The sequence below is a fragment of the Tiliqua scincoides genome, chromosome 1, assembly GCF_035046505.1.
Source record: "Tiliqua scincoides isolate rTilSci1 chromosome 1, rTilSci1.hap2, whole genome shotgun sequence".
Taxonomy (NCBI): domain Eukaryota; kingdom Metazoa; phylum Chordata; class Lepidosauria; order Squamata; family Scincidae; genus Tiliqua; species Tiliqua scincoides.
Window position 1 is genome coordinate 161,034,645 of NC_089821.1, and position 16,540 is coordinate 161,051,184.

Sequence of the window (16,540 nt, forward strand, 5' to 3'; positions counted from 1 at the left end):
ACATGACTCTACATGTCTGCTTTATTGTTTTGGTGATAAAGCGGGAGTCTGGGGATGGCGTCAGGTTATAAAATGGGCTGAATCAATATGGGGGTAGTGAAACTTTACTGCTTCACCTCTGCTCTGGCCCCACTCCCAATCAGGTCCTGCATGCATTCTTTTAAATCAGTGGTCTCCAAACTGGAGACTGCTGCGCAACAGGAAAGGTGTCCCTGGTACAACCGGCACTTACCGTTCTGCTGGGGAGCCATCCTTCCCTGCCTCCAATCTCCTCCAAACTGAGCTCCAGCTTGCTGCGCCTGGCCAGAAAACTGGGTGCAGTGGCTGCTGGAGCGACAGAACTTAGAAGTGGTGGACAGGAGCTCAGTTTGGGACAGATTGGCGTGAGGAAGGATGGCTCACCCACTGAACAGTAAGTGCTATTCACGGAAGGGAGGGAAAAGTCAGGGTTCCGGATCCAGCCCATAGGACAGGGGCTGGAGAGCCCTGTTTTAAATGAAACAAAACTTCCACTGGCTTTCAACTGAAGTTCCCACCCCATTAAAATCCCATGGGAAGGAGGCACAATTGGGATCAATACTGAAGCAAAGTACTACAACCATCCCACCTCCCCCTGAGGTTTTGGCCCTTTTTGCAGCTCCATCACACTCTATTTTACAGATTTAAAAATGACAACAAGCAGTGCCATGTTACACATTAATGTTAAGCCTGACCCTAAAAAGGAGCACAGCTAAATTCTTGGACCAGGATCTATACATGACTGTCAGCTTACAACCATGAAGAATGGACTACTTTAGGTACAAAAGGAAGCTGTGCCTGTAATTAAGTGTGCATCATGTTTCAAAAAGAGGCAAGTAATTAAGCACAAGCTTTTAAAATTTGATTCCTATAGTACCTCAGGTTTAGGCTGCATCTTTGAAAGAGGATACAGTTCAACTACACACTTTCAATTGGAAGTAGATACCTCTCTGCCTCATGGAACAGTCACTTCCACTTACAGTACACTTCCAGTAGCTTGCCACCAAGTAGCCAGGATTACACTAAGCAGCTAAACATCAACTTGATGCTTTTGTTTAAATTAAGGGCACAATCCTAACCCCTTTCCAGCACTGACACAAGGGCAATGCAGCTCTAAGGTAAGGGAACAAACATTCCCTTACTTTGAGAAGGCCTCCATGAGTGACATCCAACTGCAGGATGCAGCACATGTCCCATTGGCACTGCTATGCCAGTGCTGGAAAGCACTGACATAAGAGGTTTGGACTGCGCCCTAAAAGTTTAATTCAGAAGGCAGATTTAAATATTGTGGGTTGTCTACAAAGGTGCCTTGTGTGAGTCTAAAGGCATTTCCAATTGCACAAGTCAACCCTAAATTTCTGCCTATTTCGCTGTACTCCATACTACACTGCTGACACAGAAGAGTCAATTTTTTGTGTCCACAGGGGACATAAGTTGTACTGCACAAGTGGAGTTCTTCCTGTGCTATTTTGGACATAACACCTTTTAGAATTTATTTTGCAGCAATTTTAATAAGACTCTCTTTGTAATGAAAACAATTCAGAATATATACAATTAATATAAAATTGTGACAATATCAGGAGTACCACATAGAAAAAAAAGCATTGATCAGTGGGATCAGGATGTTGTCTTCTGTAAAATTCCCCTACACATATAAATGAACAAACTGCAGAGAGAGTGCATTTAACTTAATCCACTCATTTCAGTGATGTTCATGAAAAATGTGATTTGACTGCACAGGCTATTCAGTGACCCTGGGTGCTCTCCTCATTGGATAAGACAGTTCTTGGTCTTTTTTTAGTTTTGGGTATTTTGGATTTTTTATGGAGCTTTGAATAAAAGAGTTTGTGTTCTATTGCACACACTTCTTCATGAACGACAGAAGGCTGCACTCTTAGGAGGAAGGAGAATAGATTTAATACAAACTGGTAGGAACAGGGAAACTTGGACTCTTCATAGTGTGCCAGATGACCACATACTCTATAAAAAGGAAGAGAGAGAAAAGAAAACATCACAAAACTGTTCTGAATAAAAATGTTCAAAAAGAGAACCCCATTTAATCAATGCTAGTTAAAACTCACCTGGTCTCATGACTTTCACAACCAAATGTTAGCATATTTATACAGCACTTGTAACCTGCAAAGCGCTTTACAATCTTTGGCTATATGTGCCCTTCACAGAGTTGTTCTAACTTTGTGAAGCCATATTATCTCTGTTTTACAGATAGGTAAGTAACACCCAGCGACAGAAGCTTATGCAAAGTCATGGATGCGGGAGGCCAGCAACACAAGGGCGCAGTCCTAACCAACTTTCCAGCACTGACTTAGCTACAATGCAGCCCCCAAGGTAACAAATATGCCCTTACCTTGAGGAAGCCCCCCTGACTGCCTCCCCACTGCAGGATGCAATGTACACCACACTGGCACAGCTATGTCAGTGCTGGAAAGTTGGTTAGGATTGCGCCCTTAGTCACACAAAGCAGTGGAACAATAGCGTCTTCTAATCCAAGCTGCAAGTAGGCTGTTCTGTGCAACAAGGGATTTGTGTCCATTCACTTCTGCAGCAAGCCACCAGAATTACTCTGCTGCTACCAACTAAGTATGGTCTCTTGTAGTTTGGAGCAGCAAGATTAAAAAACCCCAAACCACACAGCCAGGTCCAAGTATAAGATTGTTTTGCATGAACAGCAGTCACCAAACCTTCAGGATTAAAAGAAGAAGCTTTCACCCCTTCCCAACTGTCTAGCCTCACGTGCACAGCAATCACCTTTAGTGCTTCTGATACATGTGATACCCAAGTCTAACATTTTCATATCAGACAATTAAGTTTATCTTAGGCACATTTCATGAGCCTGCAGATGTCTCTCAGTTCTTATTTATAAAAGGGAAATAATTAAGCAACAATGAAAACATATTTTTGAAAAGTTTATCTAGCACGACAATTGTTTTTAAGGAACAGCTTTCCTGTTTTCAGAGTCTTGGCTCTACTTCCAAATTTAAAACTTAGCTACAAATTATGGCTGATACTGTTAAACAAGTAGCAATTAAAATGCATATGCCTCAATTGAAGATGGTTATAGTGGCTTGTGATAGCATGTGAAACACATAAGACGAAATACATATTTGCAAGGGAAAGAGGTCTGTAATACACATTCAGTGCTTGAACTCAAGCAACAGAAGCAGCTTCAAAGTGTATTTGGTAGCAGCCCAAACCACATGGACAGGCAGTCTATAGCCTCTGGCCACAAGGTAAGTCTCGCATTACCATAAGAAGTCATGTGGCACAGAGTATGTGGTGCACGCAATGTCAGTATTCTTCTGTCCTTTCAGTTTTGTAAGATTTCGTAATAGAAATTCTCTCTTGCTCTTGAACACATTACCAAATTTTAGCACAATTTTTTTTACTTGAAAGTTCAAATTGTGGTATGTTTCTCTGAAGCACTAAATGAATCCAATGGATGTGCAAACATTTTAGCAAAATTAATAGATAGCAAAGCACAATAGACACAAGCCCGCACATTTTGCAATTTTTCTACACAACGTGCTTTAAGTATAAATTTGTTTTTAAAACCTATGCTCCAAGTACACATTTTCCACAAGAGTGTCAAATACTTACTTTTCCCTGCATAGTTTAGTTGTACACAACCAATACTTTCTGTTTAGAGTTGTAAGCACATTGCCTTTTTCTTGTAAAATTCCATCCAGACTGTGGTCATGAAAGCAACTGCTTTTGGTCCTTTCATCAGTCCAGCTGAATTGGAAACTTGAAGGTTTTGGCTTCTCAGTAGGTTCCACTAAGCCAGATAATGTACGAAATTGCCTCTGAAGGTCCACTACCATTTCTGTATAAAGGAAAACATAAACACACATAAGTACCAAGATGAAACTCACAAACACAGACACACACACACACAGGGGGAAAAAAGTTCCATAACACATACCCAAATGATGTTTAAGTTATTTATAAAAGATCTAGAACTGGTGGTAACAAAAGCCATAATAGTTTCTAAGGCAGCGGTTTTCAACTGTTGTGCCACGGCACACTAGTGTGCCGCGAGGCAGCCTCAGGTGTGCCGCGGGACCAGAGGAGGCAGGCAGCAGCCGAGCGCGGGAGAAGCAGTTGCTTTGACCTTCAGCAATAGCAACAGCAGCAGCGGAAAAAGGACTGGGCTGCTTGCATCTCCTGCTGTGAGCAAGGGGAAGGCTGCAACCCGATCCTCATTTACCTGGAAGTAAGTCCTGTTGACTATTATGGGGCTTACTTCTGAGTAGACACACCTAGGATTGAGTGCCCCGCATGCTGATTGGGCAACCAAAGGAGCCTGGAGGAGGTCTGGGCGGAGTGAGTGAGAAGGAGGGAGCCAGGGGCAGGCAAGTAGGTAGGAAGCCAGGGAGTCTGCTGAGGCCACCAGCCTAAGAATGGGCTGGCTTGGCTCAGGGTCCATGAAAGTCCCTTCTCCTTGCCACAGTTGCCTGCAGCTCCCCAAAGTGAGTAGACTTGCTTGGGATTGGGCTTTTGGTAACACTTTTTCTGAAATACAGGAGCAGGTGATTGGCAGTGGGGGGAGAGAATGTGAGACAAGTGATTCTGGACCTTGGGAAGGTGGGGATGAGTGAGGGGAGGGACAGTAGGAGAGGTGCTAACTGCAATTATGAGAGAAGGGGGGAATGTGCCTGTGGGGTGGGGGAGAGGAGGAGAGAGAAGTGCCAATTGTCTGCTCCTGTATTTGAGAAAAAAGAGTGCAACCAAAAGCCCAATCCTAGGCATGTCTACTCAGAAGTAAGTCCCACAGGCACATTCCCCCCCATGTCTCCCCCAGTCTTTGGCTGCAATCCTAACCACACTTTCCTGAGAGTAAGCCCCATTTAACAATATAGGACTTACTTCTGAGTAGACCTGGTTAGGATTGTGCCCTTTGTCATGTAATGATTTAATTGTATTAATTACATTAATTAAAAATTAATTGTAATGTAGTAATTTAATGTAAGTAAAAAAAACTGGGAGTGTGCCTTGACAATTTTAGTGCCTTGACAGTGTGCCGTGAGCTGAAAAAGGTTGAAAATGGCTGCTCTAAGGTATGTGTTTCATAACACACACTCCTAGACAGACTCTCTAGAAGAGTTACAATGAAGAAGAAATAGGAATATGGGCTCCTCTTAAGAGCATTACACCAACTCCTATTTCCTCTGTGTGCACATTACTTGGAGAATGGCATGATCTCTCCCTTTCCCAGGGTGTCACTGCTCACCTTCCTGCAGTAGTCTATAGGAAGCAAAGTCTGGAAGAACTCTAGAATAACCCAAAATGATTTCACCAGGTGCTATCCTCCTGGAGAAAGATATATGATATTACTACCACTATAATAAAAATTAGGGCAGGTGTACCATCTGAGGCCCCAATCCTATCTAAATTTCCAGCACTGGTGCAACCACAATGCAGCCCCCAGGTAAGGGAACAAATGTTCATATACCTAGAGGAGGCCTCTGTGCTGTACTGCCTTCCCACCACAGGATGCAATGCACTCCCCACTGGCACAGTTGCACCAGCACTGGAAAATTGGATAGGATTTGGCCCTGGGTGGAGTAATTTTACTCCTACTTTGCTGTCAAAAAGGGATTTGTTCCATTTTTCTCTCTTTACAAAACCAATTGCAGTTCATGCATTCCACTAAGCTGGTTCTAAAAAAAAACCTCTTTGTGGACAAGCTATTTTTAATTCAAATCATGTTAATTTTGCAGGGGGGGGGGGCGCGACAAAATACTTTACACTTACGTCTTTTCTTGAGAACATTAGACTTATCCCGGGCAGTAAACAACAGTGGCTTCTCACATCTCCATAAACGCCTAGAGATTAAAACATTGAAATGTGAGGAGGAGAGACACACCCGACAGCCAAATATTCCCCCTAAAGTAGTATCTTAGACTAGGATGCACAGATATAGAATGGCCTAACAAAGATGCTAGTTTGGTTTTTTCATTCCTTCAACAAATGCCAAAGGAGACATCTTTTCAATCAATACTACTTGTATTAACTGGTGAATAGTGGAGAAAGTACAGGCATGTTTCTCTACATGTTTTTACCCATTCAGAAGAACTGTTTGCTCATTCCATTTTAGAATATTTTAAAATACTTTTGGAATTTTAAAAATTAGTTTAAAATCTGTACAATTGTCCCTTCCTATCCACAGGGGATTGGTGCCAGTCCCCCCTCCCCCCACAGATACCAAATTCCACATATCCTAGAGGCCAGCACACAATCACCTACCTGATGGTTGCCCTCCAGAGATCACGGTGGCCTGTGGCCCACTCCATGGGCCTTCCCCAGCTTCAGAACACCTCCCAGATGCAACAGGAAGCTACTTCTGGTCCTGTCTATGTGGCCCTCTGAGCTGGGGCTTGGCATACATGGGTGCTGAGCCCATGGATAAGGAGGGCCCACTATATATTGTCTAAACAATTATCTTTATGCTGGGTTTGTTCACTAAGTGGCAGTAATTGGCATTATTAGAACTGATCCTATCAAAACCTGTTCAATTCACTGTTTCCTCATAGGATAAATGGGGAGCCTGTAGTCAAACCGATTCAGCAGGTAGAAGTCTCAAGGATAAAGGAAAAGAAGATCTCCTGTATTTCGCTGGTCATGCTGAACAGTGATGTCATAACTTTTACTGATATATTTTTTAAGCAGAATGGCATTACAGGGGGAAGAGCCCACCAGAATATATCAGAATGTTTACAAAACAAAAAAGAGACTTCTAAACACAAACTTCTGGTACATACTAGGGATGTTGCAACGGGCAGCCCAATCCTGAGCTGTCCCGGGTGCCCAGGCTCGGCGGCACCAAGAAGGGCTGCCACCAGATCCTGGACACCCCGGGCTGCCTTGGGAGAAGGGGACTTTCGAACACCTCCTTCCTGCCCCCGTTCCTTCCCTTGCCTACTGTGCCGGGGCTTGGCGGCCCTGGAGACTGTCGAGCCGTTGAAGCTGACCGACCGCTCCACGCTAGCCCAGCATTGGCCAACGCTGGGCTAGCATGGATGGGAGCCCGGCGGTGAGGCTCGCAAACGTGCTGTAACAGTGCTCGGTGGCATGGAGCCGTGCCGCCAAGCACAGGATTGGGCTCCGAGTTCACTGCCTGATGCTGCTTCTGTCCTGCTGTGCCTCTACAGTGGTTTGCACAAAAGTGCATCTCCCTCCAAAAAAAGCCCCTTACCTCCTTATCTCATTCCTTCCTTGCATGGTTCTTTTCCAAAAACAAAAATTGTGGGAGTTCCTGTTTTATTTAAAAGGATCATGCAACAAATGAACAAGATGAGAGGACGAGAAAGTAGATTGCTGCTGACCAGACAGTTTTTTCAGGGGTGTGAAATGTGGCTCCATTTCCCCATCTTGCTTTTCTTGCTCCTTCCTTGAATAGTCCTTTTAAGTACGTAAAACAGTAGTCCTGCACTTCCTGTGTTTGGGAAAAACTGCATAAGGAAGGAACAAGATAAGGAAGCAGATTAAGGGCACAATCCTAACCAGTTCTACTAGGCAGTAAGTCCTATTTTGTTCAATGGGGCTTACTCTTAGGAAAGTGTGGTTAGGATTGCAGTGTACAGCAGTTATGTCTGTGGTGGACTGGAAGGAGATAGCAGCACACTCAGGAGGAAGGGCACCTTTCATCTACCATTCTCCTACTACCCACACTCAATGTAAGCTGCATCTTCGTACATGGGCCAGCCTGGACCATACCTTTTAATTCAGATAAGTTTAAAGGGTATAAATGTGCTTATTAAATAAATAAATAAATAAATAAATAAATAAATAAATAAATACTATTCCTTCCATTAACTATTCCTTCCTTCATTAATATTTCTTTTTGGAAGCTGCTTTGAGTCTAACTAGAGCAAGGCAGAACACAAATTTTTAGAATAAATTTCGTTTCCTTTTTCCAAGCAAGCACAGAAGAGGCCAATCTCTGAACACCGTACCTGATTCTTTCTTCATTCAACTTCTTTTGCTCCACATCCAGTGCACTCTTTACAACCATGTACCATTTTTTGATATCAAAAAGTGGACAGCCTGAAATAACAGTATTTGTTTATTGTATGTTAATTTGTACCCCTTGCATGGGACTTAAAGCAGCATTTTAGCTTCATAATAACCATGCAAGAGTGTTGAGGCTGAAAGGTAATGGCTAACCCAGGGTATCAAAGTGAGCCCAATACCCAATACTCCAGGCATTACATCACTGTTCTTCAGCCTTGGGGTCAGGACCCCAATGGGGTCAAGAAGCCTCAGTTGTGGGGTCATGGCAGCTTACAGGAGTGAAAAAGACCGAAGATCACTGGACTAGAGCTGGTAAAGGGGGGGGGGTTAGCTGGTGTACCCCTCCAGGTACCAGGAGATTGTGTCCCAGCCCTGCTCATGTTCTTAGCAAATGTGCTAAAAGAGCTTTCACTAGTGCCAGGCTTCATGGTAACTTTTTCTGCTTTCTTATAGGGAACAGTGCTAGGAGGACATTATGGGGGTGGAGTGGGGCAGGGATGGGTGGGTGGTCCTGAGAGGGGGCCAGGATCTACAGTCGGGTCCCCAGTCTCACATTTAGGGCACAATCCTAACCAACTTTTCAGCACTGACATAGTTGTGCCAGTGTGGTGTGCAGTGGATTCTGCCATGGGAGGCAGTCAAGGAGGACTCCTCAAGGTAAGGGCATGTTTGTTATCTTACTTTGGGGCTGCATTGCGGCTAGGTCAGTGTTGGAAAGTAGGTTAGGATTGCTCCCTTACTTACTTACATTATTTATTTATTTGGGTTGTGGCATGAACAAAGTAGAATACCACTGCATTACACCATACTCCACAGCCTCTATTAAAACAGTGATTAAAGCTCAGCATTTACTTCACAGTATGCTCCATGATATATAGAATGCTTCAATGATATCAAGCACTAAAGGTATATTTGTGTGGGCAGCAACTAATGAATCGTATTTATTCTAGCTCTTCTCTCGGTGAGGATTCAGCTCATATGATCTGAATTGTGCACTGCACCAAGCCATTTCATCTGCTGTATTACAATGTGATAAGATGCCCTACCCCACCCTAGGGTACCCCTTGGAGGGAGAAGGGCTACTACAGGCCCAAATCTGGAAGACAGTGGTGTTGGTGAAGAGAAAACCCAATTAGCTGTATCCATAGTTAAGGCCAGGAGGAATCTGTGCCAGATTACCAAATAAAAAAATGAATGGAGAGGGGAAGTGGCATGATCTGGGCCTATTCTAGATCCCTTTACTTTTACTGTGACTGAGGAATAGGTCGCATTACATTTCCACTGGCCTACCTGAATCTCTCTTATATGGGTGCCAATGGGGGCTCCCCCCCAGCGTAAATAACTGCAGGGAGGGAAGAATTTGGAATGGAACTGTGGTGGAGCCATAGAATTAAAAAACCCCTCTCCCCATGCTGGACTAGATGGGCTCTTGTCTTGAACCAGCAGGGCTCTCCTTATAATGCTACAATCCCAATCTGTGCACTATCTAGTTTTAGAAAAGCAAACATGTTACCTTAGCACTAAGCAAGTGCTTAATATAACATGCAATTTGACCCACAATCTTTGTCAGCTTGCTGTCATTTAACTTCACACCATTTTGTGTCTGTCTAAACCTAAGAAACTACGGTCATTCCAACAGCGCTTGAGAGTCATATCCAATGTTCCATTTCATGCACATACCATTTGCACTTCCTTTCATTCATTTTTATGACTCAACAGTTGTTCATAAATTCCTATAGTTTCCTAAACTAGCCTTTATAAGATTAAAAGACAGTAGATGCTATGCAGTCTATTCTAGGGTTCAGCTAAAATATTGGGTACCTTTGTTGCTTTTGTTTCTCTCTTCAACATAGTTTGATAGAAACCTGAAAATATAGAGTTGTTTGAGTCACTGTTTACTGAAATCAAAATCTACATGTTTAATTTTCAACACTGTTTAAAATATGAACTATTCTAATAAATACATTCAGAGGCCTTATTTCTAACCTCAAAAATTCAATGGGCCAATTCAAACATCCCTCCTGGAGGTCACCCAAGACAACTTCCTAAATTTGCACTGAGAATGAATCAATTAACTCACATGAAATGTCCCCATACCAGCACCTGCTGCCATCAAAATGTGACACTGGCAAGGAAAGTCACGTGATTGGTCCCATGCAACCATTACAACCTGCCATGGAACACTGACCCAAAGAAGCAGTCAGACTCTTTATAGGGAAAAGTAGTACTCTTATACTTAACAAAGTCAGGGCCAAACTAGACAATATGACTGTTATGTGACTGGGGCCTGCAAATTTGCTTTTCCTAAATTAAATGGTAGCCACATAGGGCCCAACATGGATCAGAAGATAATGCAACAGGGAAGAGGAAGGTTTAACCACTTTGTCCCCTGCATAATCCTGATGTGAATCAGTCTCCTCCCCTCCCGTCACTATCTGTCCAGGAGGAAAGCCTCTGCTTGTGCTATCTGCCACTCCGGAGGCAAACAGAAGCCACAGGGTCCCTGATTCAGATCTGAAGCATGAGGGGAAAAGGCTTAAGGTTTCCTACTGTGGTTCCAATCCAGATCAGTGCCTCACTTGTCAGCTATTTCTGATTATAAAGAAAACCATACAGACCTCAAGATATACTGATTATCTAATAGCCTTTTCAGCCTTAAGTTGCAGTGCATTAGTAAACTTTCTTTACCAACATAGTAATGAATGCTTACCATTCATATTCGTCATCCAGCATGAAGAAAAGTTTCAGCACCACTACAATAACAGCTACGGCAAGGACATCATATTTCACCTTCTGGGATGATTTCTTCCCAGGATGAAGTGTCAGAAAGTCTGTTTCACCAACGCCAATCTTCTTTACTACTCGGCAAGTCCAACTGTGCATATCATCTGGATAAAGACAGGACAGTAAGTTGAGGGCCAATTCAACTGTTAGGAAATTCCTCTATAAACAGCATTCACTGCAAAGTAATGACAATATTTGCATGAGGATCACCACCTATTACTATCTGCATACAGATTATACCATGTGTAACTTCCACACTAACTTCCACGTGGAACTGCATTCTGTGTTGGAATTTTGTCATGCTTAAAGCTGCTCTAATGATGCAATGGAGGCAAATCCAACTGAAAGAAAATGAGCACATGCAAGTAAACATGTTTAGGCCACTTCTGCCCAATGTTGCAGATACGCAACAGGGACTAAATGTGTACACCTGTCGGCCGGGCAAAAATGGGTTAAGATAAGATTGCAAAAAACATGTCAAACAAGATGGAGGACTACAATCCAACGTCTTGGAGTACAGTACAGTTTAGGTCAGCAAAAGGATTGCTCAGTCTGCTCTTTGAAGCACAGTGCCAATTCATGCTCCAATGAAACAGATGGGGCTTGGCACAGAGCTCCCCCACAAAACTGAAATTGCTTTAAGAAGTATCACCTGACCATCTTGCAGCATATACCGAAGGCAATTTATTATTTTAAAGATACATTTGAAACAGAACAAAGTGACCCTTTATGCAGCAGACACCGTCTCTTCAGTGATGAAACTTTGGTTTCATCACTGCAATATTATATGCACTTAAGAAAGAATAGGTTCCACTGAACTCAATGGGAATGGATTTGCATTTTAAGTAGATGTGCATAGAGACTGGCCTGCTAATTACTTTGGACAGGATCAAGTCAAGCACTACAAAACCCTGTTGATTACAATGGGAGAAATTTAAGCATATGCTTAATGTTCCTGTTGAAATCAACAAGAATTAAAAGTGCTTTGCTTTGGCTGAATGGCATCCTTCATGCATAGCAGAAATAAGGCTGACCAGTACTAGTGCCTGTATTTTAACAGTAAGCTTCCTTTTAAAGAAAAACATTTTCATTTTTACTTTTACACCAATTCAACAGTGGATGCATCCCTCACAATGCTGTATAGGTGTTTTCAAATAAGTAAGAACACAATTTCTCACTTTTCCAGTTTAGCAAGGTTGTCATGAATCAACTACCTCATCAGATTCCACAGACGTTATCACTAAATATATCCTGAAAAAATGTATAGTGTTCACCTGCCTATGTTTTAGTATAGGAGGCACCCCCTCACACATGACCCCATTTAAACTTTCATTCTTTACCCCTACCCATATACAGAATTTTGAGCATGAAATACATTTACTCAAACCACTACAACCATTCGAGCAAACTACTATGAAAAGGGTTTAAAGACTAGTATAAGTAGCCATGAATTCAGTGAATTTTGGGGCCACATGTAATGCAGTATTCCCATTTCAAATTTCACAACACTTTTCCTTTTGCTGTTCATGAAAATATTTGTTGCTACATATTTTGAAGAGTCTGATTTATATCTGCTAAATACTTGTAAATGGCTGTTACAGATTTATTTGACTAAATTTATCCAACTAATGAAGGTTAAAATGATAGACGAAAATACATTAATATATTGCAACATGGAGGGTTAATTTAGAGAAGAATGGCTAAATATACATAGTAAAAAGTGTTTATACAGTAAGGTAATAAACTCTAAAATCAGAAGACAAAACACATTAAGCAGTACAGAAAACACAGTAGTACAGAAAATACCATTGTTCCAGACTACTGGGATTCATAAGTAAGTATCCCTACTTTTCTAAATGAAGCGATTAGATGGGTTCACAGGGGTCAGCTAAAAGTGATTTTTCTGCATATCTGCTAACATGACTGAGCACTGAAGAGGATCTCAGCCTTCTTCTGCATAGCTTGCTCTTAATCATCAGGCAGAGATGCATTTCACTGTAACACTAAGGGCCCAATCCTATCCAATTTTCCAGGGGTGGTGCAGTCATGCCAATGGGGCATATGCTGCATCTTGCAGTTGGGGGGCAGTCACAGAGGCCTCCTCAAGCAATGGGGGCATTTGTTCCTTTACTTTGGGGCTGCATTGTGGCTGCACTGGTGCTAGAAAATTGGATACGATTGGGCCCTAAGCAAGCAGGAAAAGTAACAACCTTTTTGTACGAAAAAGAAGGTGAGTGTTGGTCCCAATGAACATATACAAAAGCTGCAGTGAAATAAGTAATTGTGGACATCATCCAGAATAGGGGAGAAGCCATAGCTTAGTGGAATAGCATATATGTAAATTCTGCATCCAGTCCCTAGATATCTGCTGCTGAGGAATTTGAGTACATCAGAACTGCTTGAAGTCAACAAAGTACTTAGAACATCAGTTGCAAAGGAAATAAAAGTCTGCCTCCACCACCAGCATTTTGAAGACTAAGTACATAATTTTTTACTTGAAAACAAATCAGTGAAAACTGTTGGACACATCAAGGTTCGTCCCACCATACTATGGTTACCAGGCAAGTTGGCTTCCATCAAATACTTCATGCAGAGAATATTTGGATGAAGAAAGCTGCCCTCTGCTATATCTGGAAAACAAGGTAGCTCCACATGGATTGCCAGGGCATGTGCTTTTCCATGAACATCTGCATATGAAGGCCAAGACTGAAGAACAAAACAGGGAAGTGAATGTTAAATTAAGATTTAAAACTCTTGCTCCAATAATACTTTCGCTTCAAGACTATATCGCTGTTCACTAAAAACACATTTTAATGTATACAGAATTTTGAGTTCTCAGCAACTCCACAAAGCAACAAATATTATATGAGGCACAAAGAACATGTTGCACCTATGTGAAAGAGCTGACACATCTGCCTGTAACTTGGACACCCAGAGTAATACATGTTCGATTCATTATAGTTGCTTAAAAATATTAAGAACGTTTTTAGTGACCATATTAAGAATGTGGCTAGTTGCTTTGTGTTGGGGTTTAAAGAGGGAAAACATCATAACATGAAAGACCTCCTGCTGTTCTCTCCATCTGTTGAGAATGTGAGTGCATTTGCACATATTTTGCTGGGAACCATGCTCCCTAGGGCAGTGTTTCTCAAACTGTAGGTTGGGACCCACTAGGTGGGTCGCAAGCCAATTTCAGGTGGGTCCCCATTCATTTCAGTATTTTATTTTTAATATATTAGACTTGATGCTCCCATGGTATGGGACTGCATTTGGGGAAATGTGACAGACTGTACTTTTAACAAGCTACTATGTATATGCTTTTAACAATGATAGTCAATGGGACTCCTGGGTAAGTGTGGGTAGGATTGCAGCCTAGGATGGTGACAAATGTTCCTGCTTGATGATGTCACTTCCAGTCATGACATCACTTCCGGTGGGTCCTGGCAGATTCTCCTTCTAAAAAGTGGGTCCCAGTGCTAAATGTGTGAGAACCACTTCCCTAGAGGACCAGGAGCAAGCAGATTACAGGTGGGTGTCTGTAGCAAACACATGCTTAAGGTTGTAAGCTTGAACACACTTACCTAGGAGGAAGCCCCACTGAATACATAAGACTTACTTCTGAGTAAACATGCACAGAGCTTGGTATGACAGAAATAAGGAAGGGGTTGTAGCTCCTTATAAGGAAGAGTATTTGCTTTGCATGCAGAAAGTCTCGGGTTCAATCCTTGGCACCTTCAGGTAAGGCTGGAAGAGATTCCACCTGAAGCCCTGAAGAGCCACTGCTCAAGGTAGATACTCCTGTGCTACATGAACCAATGGTCTGACCTGGTATAAGGTATCTTCCTAGGTAAAGGACTATGAACACAGGTATTACTGAAAGAAGAAAATAATCTAGGAGCATGAGAAAACAAAGTAGTGCTACTTATAGCATCTCAGCATTATTCTCCTTTCTAAAAACTCATTGAGAATTCTGGCAATAAAGCATCCATATAACCAGAACAGTTTTATTTTCTTGTCACTGCAATGAAACACAAATTCTTAGAGTCCAACAATAGTTCATGCTAAATGTAATTCCAGCAAATAGATGACTCATGCATGTCAATGTTAGTAAGCTGTGCTATGCTCACAATCCTTCAGAACAACAAGTTTCAAAAAAATTATCTTTCTGCCTGAAGGACTTTTCTTGAAAAACAAGAAATACATGCATTTCAGGACTGTTGCACATCACACTTTGCACAGACCTTCAGACAATTCAGGACAGTAGTTGGGAAGAATTTAAACACAAAAGCTAAAGGCTGAAAGCAATAGGCTTGCCTTGCTGTTTTATACATAGTAAAGGTCAGCATAAATTTTTACATATTAAAGAAAAATGACATTAAAAATTGCTTCCTCAAGCTGCAAATGAGACAGAGCACCCAACTAACCAATTGAACTGAATGTATGGGCAAGATTTCGTTCCTATAGGCACACCCCTGTATCCACAGGGGATAGATGCCTGCTGCTACCTTGGATATCTGAAAGTGAACCCTACGCAAATCCCTCCCATCATGCTCTTGATACACATCTTTTTTTTTTTTTCTTTTTTTTCGCAAATGCTTTGCAAAAGGAAGATTTCTCTTCCTTTTTCTTTGGAACAGGAAGCAGACAGCGAGAATCTAGTCTTATAAATGCTAAAGGTACACTACAGGACCTGATAGTGAGAACACTAACAGAAGTGGACAGCAGAGGAAAGCAGCAGAATTGGGCAGGGGGAGAGTGGTGACAGGGGTGGGTAAATCAGTTCCAGGAAGGAGGAAGGATCAGCAGTGGCAGCATGCGCTTCGCCCTTCCCAAGCCTGATCTGCCAACAAGGATCCACTCAGATATGCACCAGCTATTTAGCTCATGAAGGGTTCAAGTAGACCCACTGTGCAGGCTGGGGTTTACCCCAGGGCAAGGAGACGAATGTCCTCTTACCTTGAGGAGCCCAACAGCCTTCCAGCTTCCTCCATATGATGTAGCGTGGTCTGCAGTGAGGAGGGGGAGTTGGATAGGACTGGGCTGTTACTCCAAGGAAGATGTGTTTACAGCTACATTTTGCTGCAGGGACCTTCTTGATCTCTCAAATAGCAAACTTGGCAGTTTTCTAGCAACCAGCAGGACTGCCTATGGACAAGGTAAGAATTTCTACTGACTTGGGTGACTCTGCAGTTATGCAGAAAAAAACCATGATTTTGTAAATAAAAGAGAGAAAATAAGCTCCACACGCACACAATTGACAGTGACAAAGGGCAGCAAGCCTGCTTAAGAACCATTTAACTTAGAGGGGAAAAGAGACAGTGGTCTATCTGATAATCTGACCAAGGAAAGTAGCATGCAAACAGCAGAAGTATATTCATAACTATAGTTATGGCCCATAATTTATGGGTTATGTTTATCCCAAGACAAATATAGAACGCAACTGGTGCAATCAGTGTTTTTGAACTGTAGTGATGTGTGCTGAACATCATCTTGGTACTTTTTTTGAAGCATAGAGATGATTTGTATACAACAGAGAGAAACCGGCTCTAGATGGTCACTTTTCTCCCTTCACCACACAAGGTAAAGGAAGAACTCTTCTGGATATATAGGTCAAGGGAGAATTTCCCCATGCCCCACTGTCCTGCTCAGCTCCAGGACTAGCTGGGCAACTTGCTATGCAGCCAGCCTTGAACCTCTCCCCATCAAT

The 16,540-nt window shown here is 42.3% G+C and overlaps 1 protein-coding gene across 2 annotated transcripts in view; it reads right to left on the reverse strand.

The window, feature by feature from the left end:
- Positions 1–1,023: 1,023 nt before the first annotated feature.
- The window catches only part of TAF1B (TATA-box binding protein associated factor, RNA polymerase I subunit B), a 47,535-nt gene continuing 32,018 nt past the window's right edge, over positions 1,024–16,540 (reverse strand). For both annotated transcript variants that reach the window (XM_066612077.1, XM_066612068.1), the window contains exons 9-15: positions 13,392–13,539; positions 10,760–10,937; positions 9,871–9,914; positions 7,992–8,082; positions 5,791–5,861; positions 3,634–3,859; positions 1,024–1,998 (exon numbers count right to left, since the gene is read on the reverse strand). In XM_066612077.1, the coding sequence (XP_066468174.1) occupies positions 1,764–1,998; positions 3,634–3,859; positions 5,791–5,861; positions 7,992–8,082; positions 9,871–9,914; positions 10,760–10,937; positions 13,392–13,539 (993 nt within the window). In that variant the 3' untranslated portion in view covers positions 1,024–1,763. The remainder of the gene's footprint in view (positions 1,999–3,633; positions 3,860–5,790; positions 5,862–7,991; positions 8,083–9,870; positions 9,915–10,759; positions 10,938–13,391; positions 13,540–16,540) is intronic.